This window comes from Elephas maximus, chromosome 13 (assembly GCF_024166365.1).
Source record: "Elephas maximus indicus isolate mEleMax1 chromosome 13, mEleMax1 primary haplotype, whole genome shotgun sequence".
NCBI classification, from domain to species: Eukaryota; Metazoa; Chordata; class Mammalia; order Proboscidea; family Elephantidae; genus Elephas; species Elephas maximus.
This window is the reverse complement of record NC_064831.1, coordinates 24,896,451-24,920,259: the sequence shown is the minus strand read 5'-3', so window position 1 is coordinate 24,920,259 and position 23,809 is coordinate 24,896,451. Positions and strand designations below refer to the sequence as shown.

The 23,809-nt window shown below is 37.3% G+C and overlaps 1 protein-coding gene across 1 annotated transcript; it reads left to right on the top strand.

Annotated features, from left to right (window-relative positions):
• Positions 1 to 818: 818 nt before the first annotated feature.
• On the top strand, positions 819 to 23,748 carry TDO2 (tryptophan 2,3-dioxygenase). Its single transcript, XM_049905682.1, has 12 exons — positions 819 to 975; positions 1,369 to 1,474; positions 2,535 to 2,625; positions 5,315 to 5,385; positions 6,658 to 6,785; positions 9,745 to 9,931; positions 11,351 to 11,458; positions 17,488 to 17,599; positions 18,914 to 18,971; positions 20,102 to 20,181; positions 20,816 to 20,906; positions 23,433 to 23,748. The coding sequence occupies exons 1-12, from the start codon at positions 941 to 943 to the stop codon at positions 23,584 to 23,586; spliced, it is 1,221 nt and encodes a 406-aa protein (XP_049761639.1). The 5' UTR covers positions 819 to 940; the 3' UTR covers positions 23,587 to 23,748.
• The last annotated feature ends 61 nt before the right edge of the window (positions 23,749 to 23,809 follow it).

The window sequence follows — 23,809 nt, the reverse complement described above, 5'->3', positions numbered from 1 at the left end:
CTAGAGGGTGCAATAAGTGGGAAATATTTTCTCTATGTATGGTTCTCAGTGTGTACCAAGAGCAGAGGTGGTGAAGCTTCTACCTGGTGAAACAGCCTTTGAAGCAATTGTTTAGAAGTTATAATAGTAAATTATGTTTTCTATAGGAGGAAAATTTATGACATTGTTTAGAACTGTACACTCATGGCTATTTTTGTTTTAAAATTTTCTACAGACAATAAACCCCAGCACGAATGGTTCCTACTGCCCTGCCTGTGGAATGCAAATGATGAACATAAAGTTAATAGCACCTGTTCAAATTCCAAAGCTATGTGTCAGGAGCTTAACAGCTGATCACAATGAGGTGAGATTTGGGCTAGAAGAATTCTATTAATAGAAGGAAAGTGGGGATTTTGAGCATGCATTTTGTGTCTATTATACAAAGAATTTGTTTTCCCAGATACATGGAAGTTCAGAGTTTGGTTTAAGCCAAGCCTTATAAGAGTATCTAAATGTGAGAAAATAAATGCTTAGATTCTACAAGCTCATCGTGTTATATACCCTAACACTATGCCAAGTGTGTTCTTCAAAATGAATAGTGAAATACTTCCCCCTATTTTTTAAAAAACTTGTCTTCTATTTATCTATTTAATGTTTATTACTTTGAATATAAAAACAAAATTTGGCAAGTCAGATGATTCCGTCCGGCAGAATGGCCTCACTGTCCTTGCAAACAAACCGTCAGCAAGATAATCCACTCTAAGGTTGACAGGGCTTCAGCGTCTGTACCAACTGAAGTGGGAGCCCAGCCAAGAGTACACAAAAAGTACTCTTTGGGTAGCTGATTGGCTGGCGCGGGAGGCACAGGACACATAAAAGGCAGCTGTGGAACATCTGGGAAGGTCAATGAGATTTACCAGGAGAAAAATCTACGGTGCTGTTCAGACAGGGAGTGTTCACCATGAGTGGGTGCCCACTTTTAGGAAAGAACTTGGGGTGAGTATTACTTCTAAGTGTGGCTAGATTCTCAGACGTGACAAGGGTGAGTACTTTAATTTCTGAGTTTATTTAGCATAGAAAACTGTCACCTTTATTGGCTTGTTTAATAATCTGCTCTGAAAAAAAAATAGTAAAATAATTTTACGTACTCTAGTTAACTTGGAAACCCTGGTGGCGTAGTGGTTAAGTGCTACGGCTGCTAACTAAAGGATCGGCCGTTTGAATCCGCCAGGCGCTCCTTGGAAACTCTATGGGGCAGTTCTACTCTGTCCTATAGGGTCGCTATGAGTCAGAATCGACTCGACGGCACTGGGGTTTTTTTTTTTTTTAGTTAACTGTGTTTTCTCAAGTGCTGATTTTTTTTTTCCTTTTCATTTATTGAATTTGCAGATATGCTTTTAAAAAACTGTCTGTAGAAGGAAGCGAAGAAGACAAAGCACAAAATGGTGTGAATAAAGCCAGCAAAGGGGGGCTCATCTATGGGGACTACTTGCATGTAAGTGGCGGGGTCAGTGGCAGCGTCCATCGTGAGGAATTAAATCCTGCTGGGGTAACATTTTCAGGTTCATTTTTTAATTTTATTATTTAGTTGCCAAACAGTTTTCTAAATCTAAAGATATTGCACAAATGCATGCTGTTTCAACTTTTGTCAGAATTCAGGAGACACATAGGTGAAAATTCTGTCCAGCAGAGTATGGGAACCAGGGTCTGGGCAGAAGATTATAAATAAGATGCAGTGGAGCTAACAGGCAGACCTTGCACAACTTGTGTACATAAGACTTGGTCAATAAATTCCAGCCTAGATAACTGCAAATGCATCCAGAAAAAACTTACCTTCAAAACCCCTGGTCACGAAGTAGAATTGTTGAAGGCACAATGAGAGTTTTCTTGAAATCATCAATTAATAGAAAAGGGATGTTAGTGAATGAGGTATTGATACATTTATGCCAGTTTCTCTTCTGTTCCTTTTAAGAAGCAAAAGGTTAGAGCTCTTGATGGGCTTCTAAAGTTGAACTGATGGAGAACGTCCAATTCTTTTCAGAGTAGGCTCTCTGGGGGAATACAGGACAGCAGGTGCGCAGTCAGCTGAGCATGGTGACAGGCTTTACCACGCATTTTCATAAGCTAGGACGGACGTAACTTCTCAGTGAGTGTAATAGCCTTTGTTATGATAGAATCCATAGAATATCATTTTTCTAAGAATAAAAATAAGTTCAACTCACTCTTTGTGACCAGACTCAAGCATAGTTAAAAAAAAAAAAAAAAGCTTGGTTCCTGAGAACTTGGGAATATGGGGGATTTTTTGGGTATTGTATTCTACTTATTACTGGAAACCCTGGTGGCGGAGTGGTTAAGTGCTATGGCTGCTAACCAAAGGGTCGGCAGTTCGAATCTGCCAGGTGCTCCTTGGAAACTCTATGGGGCAGTTTTACTCTGTCCTGCAGGGTCGCTTTGAGTTGGAATCGACTCGACGGCACTGGGGATTCTACTTATTAAAGTGGATAAAAACCAAGTTCTGCCATTTCAAAATCAGCCTTTCTGTTTTCCTTTTAAAGTTGGAAAAAGTTTTGAATGCACAAGAACTTCAAAGTGAAATAAAAGGAAATAAAATCCATGACGAGCATCTTTTTATCATAACTCATCAAGGTAAGTTGCACAAAGGATCAGAGAACAACTATTCCACAGACATTTCTTATCAACAATAAGGGCATCTACAATTCTTTTTACTGTAAGATGGTGAAAGATCAAGGAATCTACTTTTATTTGAAATGCTTGAAAATATCTTGCTACCAGATAAATTTGAATAAGACTTCCTTCCAGGATTTATCACCTCATTCTTTATGCTGCTTCGTTGATAATTCAGTCAAGAGGGACTTTAGTTTTGTCCAAGAGACTTTCCATCCAAGTTTCACAATGAATTTGCAAGCTAAGATACTACCATTTCTCAGCTTAGAACTTTAAAAAACTCTTTTTGAGAAAGAAAAATATTTAAATTTCTTGAGGATTTACATAATATATAATTCTAGTACTAGACAAAAATAGAAATTTTGAGCACACTGTGTGTTTACCTTATCCAGCCTTCTAATCTCTAGGTGGTCCTTGGCTGAGAATTAGGGGTTGAGAAGATCTCTGAATTCTTTGAAATTATGTGCAAAATTTCATGAATATGTGTCTTAAAGTGATCTGTGATCTCCAAATATTAAGAACATTTACTCTGAGGTTGTCAGTACATACTACTACCCCTTGGCTGACCAGGGCCCAATGATTTGTGTAGACATGTCTCCCTTCTCCACCAATTCTTGGTGTGATTTCCTCAATTGGTTGCTGGCCTCACTGATCAGCTAAAATGATAAAAGTCTTTGAGTTAAGGAAGTAAAAATGGAATAATAATTGGTTTAATGAGTTATTTGTCCTGTTTTTATATTTACATTTTTATTGGTGGCTTGTACCAAGCAAAAACCAATAGGAGAAGGATCACAGTGTAGCACAAATTTAGAATTAAACAATTTCAGAATCCCATCTCTCTACCAGTATAAGTTGTGTGATCTTTGACAATTTGCTCATGTCTTAGAACCTCCATTTCTTCTTCTGTATATTGGAGGTAATTATTTTATCTTCTTGCTCATAGGGTTCTGGGAAGATCCTAAGATAGAATGAGATAATGTACATTAAGCACTTAGCCCAGGACATGACACATATAAGCATGTGTCAAATAGTAGCTATCTTTATTAGAAAGTGAAATTTTCCTATGGCACAAAGTTAATCCTGAAAAAAAGCTTGTGTAAGCTGATACACAATTATTTGCTTTGCTCTTTGTACAAATATGAAAATTTGCATCCCCAAAGCCTCTCTAAACAAAATTTGAAGTTATAGTTGGATTTCCCTAGTTAGTACAGGAACATAGCCTTTACTTAAATGACAGTTCCAAATAGGAGGCACTAGAGAGCTTTAAGATTATTGGACTTCTATGCTTTTTTTTTTTTTTTATGCTTACCTGGAGCCCTGGTGGTGTGGTGGTTGAGGGCTTGGCTGCTAACCAAAAAGTTGGCAGTTCAAATCCAACAGCTGCTTCTTGGAATGTGTCCCATAGGGTCTCTATGAGACGGTACCTAACAACCTAACAACAATGCTCATCTAATAACCACATTGATTATTTAATTCATTTATTTGTAAAATTATCACCCAGTGCTTACCTTATGCCAAACACTGCTACATTCTGAGGGAAAATAGATGCATATGACAAAGTCCTTGGTTTTTGGTTTCTAGAGGCTTGCAATATTAAGAGAGGACCTGCTTACAGGAAGAAGTATTTTATGCCCTCTGTGAACAGTCTAAAGGAGTCAAAATGTCTCCCCACATCTATCACAGTCTTAAGATTTTGTATAGTAGGTTTCTGTTTGTAGACGGGTAACTCTTGGCCATTTTTCAAAAGCGTTAACTGAATTTCAGGGAAATAATTTTTTTTTTTACCCCAGGAGACATTGTTAGTAACTTCAGATGAACTGATTCCAACTATGCTTCTTCCAGTGTATTACATTGTATCACCCTTCTTTAGTGCCAATGTTATTATTGAGAAGGCCTTCAAGGAAGGGGAAAACAAACTCAAAGCAAAAGTCCCTGCCTAAATCCTTCAACAGAAATGCTTTGGCAGGGATTCAGGTTTAAACAAATATCCTTGGACTCAAACGGATATTCTAAACAAGGATATACTGGATAATGCCCCTGGGAATTAGCCATGAGAATAATATGAAGTTCTTGTCACTATCGACTTACCACAAACATCTGCCCCCCTTCCCATCTACTCTGTGTCTATACACGGCTAAGATTTTCACAGATAGACAAAACACTACATTTTAAATAACAGCTTTAAAATTTCAAGGTCTTTAACCATCACAGTCTTTCACTTAGTTTGGTGAATATTAATTTCTTAGCCTGTAGCTCTTAACCATTACGCCACCAGGGTTTCTTCTCAGTCTGTAGGTAGGGTTAAGTATCGCTTCTGCTTTCCCACATACCTCCAGTCTGCATAAGAGAAGTTAGAACTGGGTCATGTGTTACATCCTTAAAAGATCTAAATTAGAGGGATGTTGAGAGGAATAAAGGTAACAATAATGAACATAAGACATTTAGACAATGTGCCTGGCACTCTAAAGGATTCAATAGAAGGAAGGTATTATAAATTTATTATTAATATGTATTTCTGGCATAAAATAGGGCTGAATTGGCCTTTGTTGATTTTAAAACTTCATTTTCATTTCTGTTTTAAAGTGTTATTCATGTCACTCTTATAGTCAAAGAGCTCTCCACATAACTCTTTTTTTCTTTTTTTTAACAGTTTATGAACTCTGGTTTAAGCAAATCCTCTGGGAATTAGATTCTGTTAGAGAGATCTTTCAGAATGGCCATGTAAGTTATTATGTCACAATATTGGTTTCATATGTTTTTTGAAGAATATAGAAAATGTTTAGTATTGAACAAAATGTAACACCAATTGTGGGGTTATTAAAAAAATATATATATATATATTTAATAATAAAAGACACCTTTCTGAGAGGACAGAGTTTAGACAGGTTTCCCCAGTGGCATGGTTGCCCTGGCTCTACTCAGAGCTCTAAGGTTTCTTTCAAATCTGTTTCAAGTCCCTTGTTCAGGACTCACATTTAAAAATATTGTTATAAATGACAATTACATCCCAGCTAGCTAATACCAGTCATTTAGCTGCTAGATACCAGAGCTGCATTTCTAATTAGTATGGGTCTTAACTGTGGAAAGATAGGACCAATAATGAGGAAAGTCAAAAATGAAAAAAAAGAAAGAAAGGAAAAAGAGGAGACGGCAAAAAGAGTAGCAGGGGAAGAAAAAGATGAAAAAAAATAAGAAGGGGAACGAGAAAGAATAAAAGGAGCAAGGAGAGCCAGGAGGACAAAGAGAGGTGGGAGAGCAGAGATCAGCAATCCCAGAAGTTTGCACGGCTCTCCCTCTGCGCTTCCTGCCACCTCGTCCCATACCCTTTCAGGCTGAGGCCCTCTACCTCAGCCCTGCTCCAACAGAGTTTAGGGAACAGGAAACATACACACAGAGACAATACTCTCCCCAAGTATGTAAACACAATTTTCATTTACGTCAATGGCATCTTTGTCCCTAAAGTAAAGTGCAGATTTATCCAGCTGTTGCTTAATCCTCACCCAGTAGTTCACATGTTACCTTGACCCTTATTCTGTGAAGCAAAACAAAGAGAGAAGCTGGTTTTGAAATCAGTGGGAGTTCTAGTCCAGAATTTACTTTTAACTTGCTTCCACGTAATTTTCTATTTTTAAAGAAAGAAAAAGTGTTCTTATTTGCAGACATTTCTTGAACACAACTCAGAGTTGCTGTTAGTTCAACACATACTTACGGCAAATTTTGGTTCCAATGTTCCTCTTTATTATAGACATAACCAGAATGGAAATAATGAGAATGCTGACACATTGCGAAAAGTGTAACCAATGTCAATGAACAATACGTGTAGACATTGTTAAAGGGGAACCTAATCTGCCGTGCAAACCCTCACCGAAAGCATGATAAAATATAATAAAAGGTAGAGGTAAAATTAACAGGAATGCAGTGTTAGTTACAGCTTATTTTGCATCTTCTGTAAATCATAGTTGATGACTTGGTATTTTATTTCTTAACCATCAGGTCAGGGATGAGAGGAACATGCTCAAGGTTGTCACTCGGATGCATCGCGTGGCAGTGATCCTGAAACTATTGGTACAACAGTTTTCCGTTCTGGAAACAATGACAGCCTTGGACTTCAATGACTTCAGGTGTGCATTTTTTTTTTTTTAATGCAATGGGATTTACCTTTTCATTCTGGTGAGACAGAAGAAGCATGTGTCTGCTGTGTGATATCAGGAGCCTCTCCTACTACTGACACTTTGCCACTATAAGCACGTGTAGAGGTTTTTAACAGCAAACTAGTTAAGAAGTTATTAGGTACATTTCATCACCCCTTTTTACATACAAATATAATAATCAGTTTATTTCATCATTGTGTACCTTTTTTTTTCAAAAAAGCTTTTAGGCAAATTAAAAAAACGACTAAAACAGCTAATACAAGGTAGGTAATAAAATTAAACAAAATAAAGATAAAAGAGAAACAGTAGTGATATATAAAGAAGCAGGTCAGAGAAGAGTGTCAGTATAATTTATGGACTGGAACATAAAATCCTGCTCTAAATTTTCAGGGAGCCAAAGCCAAATGGAATGAAAACGACGTAATTTTCTTGGAGAAAAAGCTTTCTTTGGTACCAAAATTCGAGAAGAATTTCTTTTTAAAGAAAACTCACAATGAAGTCCCTGGGTGGTGGTTAAGCATTCGACTACTATCCAAAATGTTGATGGTTTGACCCCACCCAGGGGCAACTTGGAAGACATGCCTGACAATCTGCTTCCAAAAGGACACAGCCTTGAAAGCCCTATAGAGCAGTTTGACTCTGCACACAAGGGTCACTATGAGTCATGAGTCGGAATTGACTTGATGGCAGCAACAACATATCTGTGCATGATACGACGTAACATACGGTGTCCCTAACATGTTTGACAATCAATGGAAGAGTGGTAAAATTCTCTTATGCTGGATTTTAATAAACTTAAGTCTTAGCACTATTTTAATAAAGAAGGTTTACAAGAATGTAAGAGTTTGGGTGGTTGTCAGAGGTGAGAGTATTAGTGTTTTTTGAGTGAAAAAAAAAATTTTTTTTTTTTTTTTTTTTTTTTTACTGATGGAGCAGTGGTTAAGAACTACGCCTGCTAACCAAAATGTTTGTAGTTCACCAGCCACTCCCTGTAAACCCTGGGGGGCAGTTCTACTCTGTCCTATAGGGCTGGTATGAGTTGGAATCAACTAGATGGCAACGGGTTTGGTTTTTTTGGTACTATGTGCTAGGTAACATCCCATTCAGTTTACTTTGTTAAACTCATTGGCACTCAAAATAATAATAATAAAAAAAAAACCAGGTAGTTAAAACCAAAAACAACCAAACCCAGTGCCGTCAAGTCGATTCCGACTCATAGCAACCCTGTAGGAGAGAGTAGCACTGCTAGGTAGTTAGATTAATGATAATATTCAAGATATTGATAATAATGATAATATTACTTGTGGGTGGGGTTGAATAATATCTATAAAGAACTTTTTGTCATTGTGGAATTAAAAAAAATTGTACACTGTCTGCCTGTCTTTATCTTGGGAAGAATTTAGCATGTGGGTGTGTGTATATGTCTGTGTGTGTTTAGTATGTAAGTGCATATATATATATAGCTATACACATAAAAAAAAGTCATTGTCGTGGAGTCATTTCCAACTCATAGCGACCCTATAGGACAGAGTAGAACTGCACCATAGGGTTTCCAAACAGCAGCTGGTGGATTCAAACTGCTGACCTTTTGGTTAGCAGCAATAACTCTTAACCACTGCATCACCAGGGTTTCCTCTGTACACGTATATATCATATATGCATGTACATACACACATGCATATGTTTATGTGTGTGTGTGTGTGTGTATATATATATATATATATATATATATATATATGGGAAACCCTGGTGGCATAGTGGTTAAGACGTATGGCTGCTAACCAAAAGGTCTGCAGTTTGAATCTACCAGGTGCTCCTTGGGAACCCTATGGGGCAGTTGTCCTCTGTCCTATAGGGTCGCTTTGAGTTGGAATCGAGTTGACGGCAACAGGCATATATATGTGTACATATATGGAAACCCTGGTGGCCTAGTGGTTAAGTACTATGGCTGCTAACCAAAGGGTTGGCAGTTCAAATCTGCCAGGCGCTCCTTGGAAACTCTATGGGGTAGTTCCACTCTGTCCTACAGGGTCACTATGAGTCAGAATCAACTCGACGACACTGGGTTTGGTTTTTGGATATATATAACAAACTTTCTTACTTTAAGTTGACTAACAGCAAAAAATGGTGTTTATGTAGATTTCCTTATTTCAGTAAGTCCAAATCATACTCTAGGCAGTTGTGTGTCTCCTAGTTTTGGTGATATTTGTTGTTGTTAGGTGCTGTCCAGTGGGTTCTGACTCAACAAAACATTGCCTGGTCCTGTGCCATCCTCACAATCTTTGGTACGCTTGAACGCATTATTGCAGCCACTGTGTCAATCTATCTGGTTGAGGGTCTTCCTCTTTTTTGCTGACTCTGCACTTTACCAAGCACAACATCCTTCTCCAAGGCCTGGTCCCTGACAACATGTCCAAAGTATGTGAGACAAAGTCTTGCCATCCTTACTTCTAAGGAATATTCTGGCCGTACTTCTTCCAAGACAGATTTGTTCATTCTTCTGGAAGTCTATGGTATATTCAATATTCTTCATCAACACCCTAGTTCAAAGGCGTCAATTCTTCTCCAGTCTTCCTTATTCATTGTCCAGCTTTCACGTGCATATGAGGTAGTTGAAAACACCATGGCTTGGGTCAGGTGTACCATAGTCCCCAAAGTGATATCCTTGCTTTACAACACTTTAAACAGATCTTTCACATTACATTTGCCACTTCCATGGGCATTGATTGTGAATCCAAGTACAATGAAACCCTTGACTTCAATCTTTCCTCCGTTTATCATAATGTTGCTTACTGATCCAGTTGCGAGGTCACATAGTCATAGTAGAGTAAAATTGACAACTTCTCACTAGAAAAGGCACCGTTACAGTGATTTACAATGTCAACACTTCCTTTTTCTTCTCTTTCTCTTTCCCCATTTATTCTCAAAGAGAGTACTTATCTGCAGCGTCAGGCTTCCAGAGTTTTCAGTTTCGCCTATTAGAAAACAAGATAGGTGTTCTTCAGAGCATGAGAGTCCCTTACAACAGAAGACATTATCGTGATAACTTCAAAGGAGAAGATAATGAACTGCTTCTTAAGTCCGAACAGGAGAAAACACTTCTGCAGCTAGTGGAGGTACATGCTCAAATCCTCTTTCTAAAATTGACTCAGTGCTTCTTGTTAATTCAACTTTTGCTAGATTACATGTTTAAAATTCATACAAAAGTTGCATCACTTGCATCAAGAAGGACAGAAATAATTAAAAAAAATACTTAAACTGACAAATTTATTGAAATATTTAAAATATTGAGAAAAAATATAAAGGACCTTTTCAAGAACATCAGAAATCTGTGTATAATTAATTGTAGGTGAATATTTAAAAATGTCCTCATCTAATTAAAGCAGTATTTTTAAGCATTCCTATTAAGCAGCCTTTATTTAGCTGATTTTACACTGAATGTGGCTATTTAGCAACTTGTATTTCTTTCAAATATTCCATCATTGAAAATTGCCTCCTGTTTAGTATGTTTCTTAATGAAACTAAATCCCTAATAGTAGACCCTTCAGAAATTTTTTCACCTTCATATGCAGATTCTCTATAAAAAAAAATCTGTTGCCTTTGACTCGTAGTGACCCTATAGGACAGAGCAGAACTGCCCCACAGAGTTTCCAGGAAGTACCCTGGTGGATTTGAACTGCGAACCTTTTGGTTAGCAGCCGTAGCTCTTAACCACTACACCACCAGGATCTCCAGATTCCCTATAGGTGTATAAATACTCTTGTGGAATTATCCATTTGTTTCTTCCAGGTAAATTTACAAATAAAATGTGTATGGTTTTGATTTCCTTTGCAAAGTCTTTTCCTTTGCAAATTGAACTTTTTTTCTGGTGAATTAGACTGCTCATTAACCCCTTGGGTATTATAAATGTGGATTTTGTGTAATGTCTTATGTGTAATGTCATATAAGGGCTTATGAAGGTAGGGAGAGATTCACAAAGCTTATTTAGAATCTAAAAATAAGGTAAATGGGAACCCAGAGAGATGCATGAATTGAGTTCTGTTTCAGGATTAAAAAGTGTTGTAGGATCTTAAAATAATTTTGTGGGCAGCTGATTTCAAACCTTCTAATTACACAATATCCTTGCATTTTTTTTTTAAGTCATACCTTATATATGTTGTAATTCTTTCAACTACTAAAACATAAGGTATTTTGAGAAAATAAACTGGAAGACCTTATTTAAAGCAATGTTTAGATGTCTTCATAGACTTATAAAACAAATTTGATGTTCTCGTAATCATATACTTTAAAAAAAAGAGAAAATATTATTAATCATGATTGCCCTAAAAATTTATAAAATGAAATATGATCAATTGCTATAACATAACTGAAGAAATTGAAGTGAAAGAGAAATATTTACAAATAAAAACTTATGACACATACTTTTCAAAACTATAAAGATTTACTGGGTCAAGTTCATACATTTTAGTTATAATGTATATTTTACATAGTTTAAATATTATCATATATTCACCTAAACATAATATTTGCTTAAGGAATGGCTGGAAAGAACACCAGGTTTAGAACCACATGGATTTAACTTCTGGGGAAAATTTGAAAAAAATATTAAAAAAGGCCTGGAAGACGAATTCACAAGGATTCAGGTATTTATGATACTATGAGTAAATGTACATTTATGCAGAAGAAATAGTGGAAATTTTATTTTAACCATTCTCTACTTTTCTCTTTTCATTTTTCTTACATTCTTTTTCTTTATAGCTGTATCATCTTGGAATGTCTTGCATGATTTACTTAATTTTATTTATGTGCAAAAAAAATTATACTAAATTAAGGAGTTCACTGCAGGCAAGCTTTTGTCTGGAATAAACAGCTGAGGTTATTATTTTTTTACTTTCCATTTCTATTGAAAATTCTACATTATAACCAATTTTAGGAAGGAATGGGCACATAAAGGACCACTGAGACAAATATTAGCCATCTAATTTTTCCTTCATTTTTGTGTATTTATTGGATCCTTCCTGTTAGCTCCCTGACAATGTAAGTTTCTCCCATTAAAAAAAAACACTTGATTTCTCAGTTGCAGGCCTGTCTCTCTTCACTACTAAAACTTCTGAAAGAATTGTTTATACTTGATACATTGAGAGGCTGTATACAGTAATGCTTAAAGCATGAACCTTGAAGTCACACTGCGTGGGTTCAAACTCCACCTCAATTTCTTAACGGTTGTGTAACATTAAGCAAGTTACTTAACCTCTCTTTACCTCACTTTTATCATTGGTCAAGTAGAAAATAAGAGTGTCTTATCTATAGTATGCAGCACAGTGGTTATGTTGGCACAATGATTATACACTGGATTGCCACCAAAAAGGCAAGCAGTTGTAACCCACCAGCTGCTCTTCGGGAGAAGGATGTGACAGCCTGCTTCCATAGAGATTTACAGCCTTGAGGCAGACCCAACATGGCGCTATAGACAGAAGCACCATGCTGTTCCTCTGCAGCGAAGGCTCGAGAAACTAAGTAAAACAGATACAGATGCCAATGCTGGAACTGTGAGCAACAAATGAAGGAATAAAGATCTTGATCAAGCACCAAATGGAATAAGAAACTGACAGAGGATGAGGGGAGCTACAGAGTGGAAGTCCCACACCAGCTGAAGTGGCCAGATTCACCATCTTGGGCTACAGCCACCAAGAAAGGCAGACAGGGAGTATGGGAAAGCAACTTCATGGAGCTCCCAATAGGAGACAGAGCACCTACTAACCAGGGATACACGCTTTACCACCCTTCTTCCCTGTATGAGTCCTCTGCCACTTTCCAGCAGGCCATGGTTGGTCACTTGGCTAGAGAGATACCAGCTCTTGGCTGGCTGGATTCGCTATCTTGGACCTCAGGCACCAAGGACTGCGAACAGGGACTACAGCAAGGCAACTTCATGGAGCTCCCAAATGGAGGCAGAGCACCTCGTAAGCAGGAATACACACTTTCCCATGCCTCACCCTTTTTCCCGCTGTAAGACCATTGCTTTCAAATGGGCCAAGGTCACTGGGCTGGAGAGACACCAGCTCACTGCCACCAGGGTCCACCCCACCCCCACCAGCTGGCCCCTTCAATGCCATTTTTTGTTTGTTTTTTGATATTGTTACTTTGGCTGTGCTGTACTGCGTGGCTGGAGAGCCTCTGGCACGTGACGTCCCTGGATCTGTGCCATCCGCACAGGCTGGCTCTGTCAGTGCCATATTTTTAATTTCTATTCATCTTTCCCCTTCTCCCTTTTCCTTTTCCTTCCCGCCTAGGCCCTGCACTGCCTCTGCCCTTTCATGATGGGCTATACCATACCACCTAGAGAGAAAGACATCAGCTCACTGCTACCCCAATTCTGTCCACTCTCACCACTTGGCTAGGGAGCCACCAGCACACAGTCTCACTGAGTCTGTCCTGTCCCCACCAAATAAAACAAAAAAGCAGGGGGAAACAATCAAATCTACAATCAATAAACAAAGAAAATAATTCCTGAATGTTCTGGAGACAAGACAATATCAAAGCATACCAAAAAAAAAAGCAGGAGATGGTGGCTCCAAAAAGCAACCAAAATAAAACACCAGATGACCTTCTGGTAGAAGAAAAGGCACTGGAACTACTTGATAGCAAATTCAAAGCTCTAATAGTCAGGATTCTCCAAGAAATGAAGGAAAATACAGACAAAAATAAGGAAAAAATAGACAAAATCATGGAAAGTACAGATAAAATCAGGGAAAACACAGACAAAGCAATGGAAGAGTTCAGGAAAATAATACAGGCACAAAATGTCAAAATAAATAAATAACTAGAAATCTTACAAAACCGGCAACTAGAAATCCAAAAGATAAACAACAAGATTTCAAAAACAGACAGTGCAATAGAAAGTTTTAGGAGCGAGTTTGAAACAATGGAAGACAGGATCAGCAAAATTGACTACAAATGCTTGGATACCAATTTGTTTGAGGAAAAATCAGAGAAAAGAATGAAGAAATCCTGAGGACAATGTGGGATACGATCAAAAGCAAAAATTTGCGTGTGATTGGAGTTCCAGAACAGGGGAAAAATTAAAAACACAGAGAGGATTAAAGATTTGCTGAGAGAAAACTTCCCTAATATCAAGAAAGATGAAAAGCCAACCATCCAAGCAGCTCAATAAACCCCATATAGAATAGACCCCAAAAGAAAAACACCAAAACATATCATAATCACACTCACAAAAACCAAAGACAAAGAAAGAATCCTGAAAGCAGCTCGAGAAAAATGAAAAGTCACATACAAACAGGAAACAATAAGACCAAGCTCTGATTACTTGAGAGAAGCCATGCAGGCAAGAAGGCAATGGGATGACATACATAAAACCTTGAAAGAAAAAAATTGCCAGTCAAGAATAATATATCCTTCAAAACTCTTGCTCAGATATAATGGGAGAAATCAGGACATTTCCAGATAAACAGAAATTAAGGCAGCAGGTAAAAACCAAACCAAACTTATGAGAATCATTAAAGGGAGTCCTTTGGTTAGAGAACCAACAACATCAGACAACAACCTGAATCTAGCACATAAGACAGCATCAGCCAGATACCAACACAGACAAACTCTTAAGGATAAACAAATCTAAAAAGTTTACAACAGGGAACCAGAGAGGTCAATCTGTAAATGACAACAGCACCAGAACAATAAAAGAGGGAATAAATAGTGTAGGCCTAGAACTTTCAAATGGAGAGGAAGTCAAGGCAATACCAAGTAATAAAAGACTGGTTTAAACTTAGGAAGATGGGATAATTTTAAGGTAGCCATAAAGAAAATTAACAAACTTACCAAAACAGAGAAGAAAAACAAAGTCTCAGTAAACACAAAATCTACAAAAACAAAATAAATGAAAAATCCACAAACAAAAGAAATTCAGGATAGGAAAGTAAGAATAACAAAGAAAATATCAGCACCACAAAAAAGCACTACAAAATGACAGCAATAAACTCACACCTATCAATAGTCACCCTGAATCTAAATGGCTTAAATGCACCCATAAAGAGACAGAGGGTGACAAAGTGGATAAAAGCAGGACCCATCAATATGCTTTCTACAAGAGACACATCTTAGAAACAAAGACATAAATATATTAAAAATCAAAGGATGGAAAAAAATATATCAAGCAAACAGCAACCAAAAAAGAGCAGGAGTAGCAATACTAACCCAGATAAAATAAATTTTAAAACAAAACAAAACAAAAAAATAGAATCAACAATACCAAAAGCTGGTTCTTTGAAAGGATCAACAAAATTGACAAACCATTGGCCTAACTGACAAAAGAAAAACAGAAGACACAAATAACCCAAATGAGGAATGAGATGTGGGCAATTACAACAGACCCAACTGAAATAAAAAGAATCATAACAGAGTGCTATGAAAAAACTATACTCCGACAAATTTGAAAATTAGAGGAAATGGACATATTTCTAGAAACACTCTACCTACCTAAACTAACACAAACTGAGGTAAAAAATCTGAACAGACCCATAACAAGAGATTGAAAAGGTAATTTAAAAACTCCCAACAACAAAAAGCCCTGGCCCAGGTGGCTTCACTGGAGAATTCTACCAAACATTCAGAAGAAAGCTTGCACCAGTACTAGTAGAACTATTTCAGAACGTAGAAAAGGAAGAGATACTTCCAAATTCATTCTATGAAGCCCTGGTAGAATGATACCTGATACCCAAACGAAGCAAAGACATCACAAAAAAAGAAAATTATAGACCAATATCTCTCATGAATACAGATGCAAAAATTCTCCACAAAATTCTAGCCAATAGAATTCAGCATCATGTCACGTGGGATTCAACCAGGCATGCAAGGATGGTTCAACATTAAAAAAAATCAATCAACATAGTCCACCACATAAATAAAAGAGTCACATGATCATCTCAACTGACACAGAAAAGGCATTCGATAAAGTCCAACACCCATTCCTGGTAAAAACTCTCAATAAAATAGGTATAGAAGGGAAATTCCTCAACATAATAAAGGGCATCTATACAAAACCAGCAGTCAACACCATTCTTAATGGAGAGAGGCTGAAAACATTCCCCCCTGGGCACAGGAAGAAGACAAAGATACCCTTTATCTCCACTCCTATGTAACATTGTGCTGGAAGTCCTAGCTAGAGCAGTAAGGTGAGAAAAAGAAATAAAGAGCATCCAAATTGGTAAGGGAGAAGTAAAGCTAACCCTATTTGTGGATGATATGGTACTATACACAGAGAACCCAGAGGACTCCACAAGAAAACTTCTGAAACTAAAAGAAAGTTTCAGCAGAGTAGCAGCACAAGATAAACATACAAGAATCAGTTGGATTCCTATAGACCAATAAAGAGAACTACAAAAAGGAAATCAGGAAAACAATACCATTTACAATAGCCCTAAAAAAATAAAATGCTCAGGGATAAATCTAACTAGGGATGTAAAAGACCTGTCTATACAAACACATCTGTACAAAGAAAACTATAAAATAGTACTGCAAGAAACCAAAAGAAACCTACATAAATGGAAAAACATCCCATGCTCATGGATAGGTAGACTCAACACTGTAACAATGTCAATTCCACCCAAAGCAATCTACAAATACAATGCAATCCTGATCCAGATACCAACAGCATTCTTTAAAAAGATGGAAAAACTAATTATTAACTTTATATGGAAAGGGAAGAGGCCCTGGATAAGTAAAGCACTGTTGAAGAAGAATAAAGTAGGAGGACTCGTACTACCTGACCCCAGAACCTACTATACAGCTATTGTAGTCAGAACATCCTGGTACTGGTACAACCAGAGACACGTTGACCAGTGGAACAGAATGGAGAACTCAGATGTAAATCCATCCACCTACAGTCTCCTGATCTTCTACAAAGGCCCAAAGTCCACCAAATGGGGAAAAGACACTCTTTTTAACAAAATGGTGCTGGCAAAACTGGATGTCCATCCGTAGAAAAATGAAACAGGACTCATACCTCACACCATATACAAAACCTAATTCAAAATGGATCAAAGACCTAAATATAACCCCAAAACTGTAAACATCATAGGAAAAAAAAAGATCAACACTAGAGGCCCTAATATACAGCATAAATGCATACAAATGATAACATGAGCACCAGAAGGCAAGCTATATAAGTGGGATCATATATATATATGTAATATCACACACACACATATATATATATATGTAATGCCTATGATGTTAAAGAGGCAGTTATGTTAATAAAGCAGGGCACAATCTACAGGATTAGTTAGATTTTGAGTGAATCTCTTTTGAGATATATATGAGAAAAGTCAGCAGAGAGAAGAGGGGACCTCAAATACACCAAGAATGAAGAAGCAGGAGGGGAGCATGTCCTTTGGACCTGGGGTGCCTGTGTTGAGAAGCACCTAGACCAGGGGAAGATTGATGACAAGGATCTTCCCCCAGAGCCCACAGACAGGGAGAAAGCCTTCTCCTTGAGCTGGCGCCCTGAATTTGGACTTCTAGCCACCTAGACTCTGAGAGAATAAATTCCTGTTTGTTGAGGCCATCCACTTGTGGTATTTCTGTTATAGCAGCAGTAGATAACTAAGGTTGAAATTATTCTTTCTTTTGGGAATTTAATGCAGTATTTTCTCCACAGGCTAGGGAAGAGTCAGAAGAAAAAGAAGAACAAATGGCTGAATTTCAGAAACAAAAAGAGGTGTTACTGTCTTTATTTGATGAGAAACGTCATGAACATCTCCTCAGTAAAGGTCAGTGTTTTATTCTAATGGTCTTTTCCATGGAATTTATGAATGTGAGATCAAAACATAAGTGTGCAAGACTATCAAGCCATATTTGGTGGAAATAGAATAAAAATTGATATACTACTCATAGAAAGTAGAATGTTATCTATGAGAGACTTGGGTTAGGTTTTATGCTCAGTTTATTTTAAAGACAATCAACATTTTTTCATAGTATATGTCAGACATTAGGAGTACCAATATAAATTGAACATATTCCTTCTTCAAGTAGTTTATAGCCTAATAGGGGAAGGAGTGAAAGCTAATATTTTTAAGTAGAGGTAGGAGAGGGAAGGAATAACTCTACTATAAGAGCAAGGTTGGCTTTGCAAAAGAAATGTGTCCCAAGCAGACCAGAAAAAGTACACATGTAAGTTATCATAATCGATATTGTTGTTATTAGCTGCTGTTGAATGGATTCTGACTCTTGGTGACCTCATATGTTCCAGAGTAAAACTGCTCCATAGAGTGTTCTTGGCTGTAATCTTGATGGAAGCAGATTGCCAGGACTTTTCTTCCATAGTACTGTGGGGTGGTTGAACTGCATTTGTGCTCCAACTGTTTGCACCAAGTAGACCTATTGTTAATATGAAACTAATTGATCAATATAATCAGTCCCTTCACTAAGTAACTCTTCTCTTTTACCTGTTTTAACTTGTGTTTATCTTATTTGGAACTTGAATTGTAAACTACCTAAAAACTTTTTTTGGAAATAAGCAAAATAGAAATAGAAGATAATTTTTATAGTATAAGGTACAAGACATAGCAGTCTACAAAACCAGCATTAAAGTCTGAAACCAAAAGGTTATTAGCCTCAGTTGTCTAAAACAAACAAAAAAACAATTAAGAAATAGCGAAGTCTTATTTTCCTGCAATTAGGTGTAAAGCTTTTTATAAGAGCACACATATGAGATTTTAGGTAATATTTTTGCACCTTGAAGCCAAGTAAACTATCCCTAAGTAAATACAGAAAATGACTTTTCAAATAAAGATTATTCATTATGTATTTTCTACATGATTATTTTCCTAAGATGACATTTTAGTGTTGAGAATTTAGACAGATACAGATATCAATAGACATAGATGTAGATAGTTTGTCTTTTAAAATATGTTAAAATATTATGAATAATAGGTTTTCAAATGTAAGTTAAGGGATAACAATTTAAAACTCACATTGTTTTCTAAAAACATATGAAGCATTTATTAATGGTAATGATACCAAAATTAATACGACTCTATTTATTAAATTACATATTAAACCAAAAGTCACTATGTATCTTGCAGGTGAAAGACGGCTGTCATACCGAGCACTTCAGGGGGCGTTGATGATATATTTCTACAGGTAAAATCAAAGCAGAAGAGGAGAGGAGATGAAAATAGAAATTGAAGGAGTGGACTCTCAGATAATACAAGTATAACGCTTATGAGTTACAATCACAGTTATTACAGTCACTTCATTTTAAGAGAAAAACAGAAACTAACCAGTAGTGGGGTTGGTTTCATGAGCAATTTTTGCCTGTAGATAGCAAGGATATAACTATCCCTGTACTGGGTAAAATAATATAAATTAATCAAATATCCTTTTTATGAAATTCTACAAAGTATTATGTGACAGAGTTTGCTAAGGAGTCAAAGTTTATTCTATCTCAGAAACTCAGTCATGAAATGTGTTGTCTTTCAACAATATTGTAGGGGTTTTCCTGTTTTGTAAAATGAAGAAAGGATGGAGGAATCACCTTATAAGCCTTTATTTTCTTTAGTAATTTAATGTAACATTGCCTTTGCTGTCTATAAAGTGTTTGAGGTGTCCCTTAAATGTCCACTTACTCCACGTGTATAAAGGTTCCATCCCCATGGATTAAATGCAGAAGAAAATGAGGAGCACGCTAGCAAAAAGGCCTCAAATAACTTCGTTTACTGAATAATTCTTCCTTCCTTGGATTTAGTTAATTTTTTTTTTTAATTCTCAGATTTCTTCAGGATGGAGCATCAAATATTTTTATTCTTTTCCTAGACTCTTCCTAAATGTCTGTCACTCAGGCATATGTGTCTGAAACTGAAAATGTTCTCACAGGGTTGAGGGTTAGATGAAGAAGGAAAAATAGAGAGAGGAAATAATAACACTTGTTGTCTTCTTGTTTGACTATCTTTACCTAGAAGAAGCTTGGTGAGTATTGCTAGCTGGGAAAACTTTTGAGAAAACATGCTATGTGTGGTTCTGGCTGGTTGTTCATGTGTATCACATGAGGTGTCGTAGACTGTTCACACCCATGTTGCAAACTAAGCAGTAGTGTCCTCCATTTTGAGAGGAAGAAACGAAGACAGAGACAACAATCCAAAGTTGCACAGCACCTAAGAAGCACTGTTGACACTGGTCTCCAGAGATGATTGATTATAAAACGCATGCCCTTTCTAACACACTGCATTTGCTTGAATAGACTTCTTTCATTCTTTTTCCTTTTTTTCCTTTAGAGAAGAGCCTAGATTCCAGGTCCCTTTTCAGTTGCTGACTTCTCTTATGGACATAGACACACTCATGACCAAATGGAGATGTAAGTCCTCCCCTCCTTAGCCCACCATCCTGTCCTTTCTCTTATTTGCTTTCACTTTCTCTCTCTGCCTCTCGTGTGTGTGCTTGTCTTCTTTTTTAAATAAGCTGCAGGACAGACTAATTCAGTAAGCACAATAAGCCCAGTGCCTAGGGCCCATAGTACTTTTGAGGACCCATGAAAATGTTTTATTTTAAATCAGAAAGCAGAAAATGAACTTTTAGGTCAGAGAAAATGATTGCGTATATATTAACATGCTTGCCTTTATGCCAATGCAGTTGTAAAATAAAATTTTTAATAGTTCTTGTTTTTTTAATTGAGGAAGGGGCTCACTACATCACTACACAAAAGTGCTAAGGACTCAGGACAGTCAGGAGGTGGCCCTGCTCTCCTCTGTTGGGTTCACAAGCTGAATGTAACGTCAAATGGAGTAAAATGCACGTGGCCTAAACCAAGTGGGGTGCCAGGCAACCCAGCGGCCTCCTCAGGCTCTCGTGGATGAACCTTCCCTATGGCTACCTGATAAGGTGTCAGCCTTTGCTCGGGAGCAATAATCATTACCAGCCCCTTGTTTTTAGAACATTGTGGAATTAATGGCAGAAAAATATCCATGGAGTCAATTTGTGTGTTTGCCTAGATAACCACGTGTGCATGGTGCACAGAATGCTGGGCAGCAAGGCTGGCACTGGGGGGTCCTCAGGTTACCAGTACCTGCGTTCAACCATCAGGTGAGATGGGAAATCCACCCTTTCATCTTGGTGGGAGTCACCAGTTCTGTTTTCATATGTATTTGTGCATTGTCTAGGAAAATTCATCTATATTTGCTCCTGTCTGAACTTCTACCAATATATTTGTAGTTAGATAAAGGTATTCGAATGTCCCTGGGTGGAGCAAATGGTTGGCATGCTTCACTGCTAACCAAAAGGTTGGAAGTTTGAGTTCACCCGGAGGCACCTTGGTGATCTATTTCCAAAATAACCAGCCACTGAAAACCCTGTGGAGCACAGTTTTACTCTGACAAACATGGGGTGGCCATGAGTTGAAACTGACAGCAACTGTATGTTTTTTTTTTCAAATTGGAACCTTTGGAATTCATTATACAAAATCATTAATTATTGGAATTCATCATTCGATCTGGTGATGAAAAGAGACATGGAGCCAAGAGCTGAATAACCTGTGAGGAAACGAAGGAGTTACGAGTGCTTACATCCAGGCAGAAATGTCTTCTACTCATCCTGGCTCAAAAATTTGTCTAGATTAAAACTGTCATCATTAAATTTCACTTATGTCATATTGGCCAGATCCAGTCAAAAAGCAGTTTCTTGTTTCCTGATATCCAAAAAAAAAAAACAAAACCCACTGCTGTGGAGTCAATTCCAACTCATAGCGACCCTATAGGACAGAGTAGAACTGCCCAATAGAGTTTCCAAGGAGTGCCTGGAGGATTCAAGCTGCCGACCTCCTGGTTAGCAGCCATACCACTTAATCACTACACCACTAGGGTTTCCTTTCCTGATATAAATATTTTATGTTATTAATAATTGCTTCTATCTATACCAGAGTGCTCTTTTCATAGTGTTTAGAAGTAAAGTGGTCAGCATTTATTGAGCACTTAAAACATACTAGAAAATTTTCTAGGCCGTTTGCATTATTTTGTTTAATCTTCACAGCAGGACACGATGGATGGATGGCTGGGTGGCTGGGTGGCTCGGTGGCTGGGTGGCTGGCTGGCTGGCTGGCTGGCTGGCTGGCTGGCTGGCTGGCTGGCTGGGTGGGAGAGACATCTGGACATATTGGAAAAACTTACACATTCCCTTGGGAAAGCATAATCAGCTCAAGAATAAGTTAAATACTCAAATTTAGCTCCCCAATTTCCTCAGGAAAAACTGTTTTCATCCTTGTTTTACTACCAGATTGGATGATTTTTAAAATTCACTGGCTTTGATTTCCACCATTTTTTATGTACTCTAACTTTCCCTGAGAATAAACTCTACAATGATTTTTAAAATGCCTTGATTTGGATTTTCCCCGTCTTCACGTATTTTCTCTTTCTCTGGGGATAAAGTCAGTAAACATAAATCGCCAATGGCTATTCAAGATAAGTGCACGGAACAGGAGTGGTGGTGGGAATAACCAACATAAACTGATTATTTTCAGTGTGTCCTCATATCACTCAATCTTCACAAAGGCCTGGAAAGTAGGAATTTTAGTTTTTATTTTACAGAGTAAGAAGCCAAGGCACTGAGGATTTAAAAAACTTGACCAAGCTCACAAAGATTGTACATGATGAAATCAGGATTTGAGCCCAGATTCATTTGACTTTAAAGGATAGTGTTCTTCCACTATAATACTGCAACAGTGTTAAAACAGTCAGCTACCAAACACAAAAGCAATTTTTAAAGTTAAAATACCTTTACAGATATGCATTATACATTTAAGATACTCTATCAATGTGTTTTTTTTTTTTTTTATAAAAATGTGTTAGTCCATCATGGCAGCTACTTATCAGCTACTTTGCAGTTGGGAACTATTCCCCAGTAAACAACTAAGAACTCTACATGCTTTAAATTTATCAGTTCGCACACCATTCTTTAAAAGTAGAAAATGAGAACACACCTTATCTTTATGAAAGCAGCATGACAATAAAACAACAGTAGGTTCTAAGCCAGACGAGCTGGGCTGGCATCAACCAAACACATAATACTGTTTTACAGGCATGAACTTTGAAGATGGATTAAGAACTAGATAACCTTAATACTAATATTACATGTTGTTTTTGATAGGTGCCATTGAGTCAGTTCTGACTCACAGTGACCCCATGTGACAGAGTAGAACTGCCCCATAGTGTTTTCTTGGCTGTAGTCTTTACTCAAGCAGACTCTTAGGTCTTTCTCCTGTAGAGCCACTAGGTGGGTTTGAACTACCAACCTTTTGGTTAGCAGCTGTCGTATCACCTACGTATATAACATATGTTGTTGTTGTTAGGTGCCATCAGAGTCAGTTCCAACTCATAGCGACCCTAAGTACAACACAATGAAACACTGCCTGGTCTGCGCCATCCTCACAATCATTGTTAGATATAGGTATGTGTGTATGTATGTAATTATGTATGTATGTGTCATACTTAATATAACTTTGAAACCTAATAATTTATGGCAAAATGTCATAATCCTAGACATGAAATTTTTGGATATAAACTTTTAAATATTTCATGTTACTGAGTCTAAAATGTCTGTATATATGCGTTTTTCCAGTGACAGGTACAAGGTATTTGTAGATCTATTTAACCTTTCAACATATCTAGTTCCACGACACTGGATACCGAAGATGAACCCAATCATTCATAAATTCATCTACACGGCTGAGTACTCTGACAGCTCTTACTTCAGTAGTGATGAATCAGATTGAAATCACCTGCAAAATCCATGAAGAACAGTGATTTCTCACTGTATATTTTTTATTTTCTATGAATTTTCATGAGTACACGAATAGCCTTAATATGTGTATATACAAGTTAAGCACCACGGTGTTCTGATTCAATTTCAAAAATCATTTTATTACCTCAAGTTTGTGATAAGATTAAGATAAAAATATTCAGTTAAATTTTAACACTGTACCCAGAGCATTTTTC

Excerpts from the sequence above, each read along its gene's own strand:
- TDO2 (XM_049905682.1), top strand. The coding sequence starts at position 941 with ATGAGTGGGTGCCCACTTTTAGGAAAGAACTTGGG. Across the intron at positions 976-1,368 it reads CTTTTAGGAAAGAACTTGGG|ATATGCTTTTAAAAAACTGT; the intron begins GTGAGTATTACT and ends TTGAATTTGCAG. Across the intron at positions 20,182-20,815 it reads ACTCATGACCAAATGGAGAT|ATAACCACGTGTGCATGGTG; the intron begins GTAAGTCCTCCC and ends GTGTTTGCCTAG.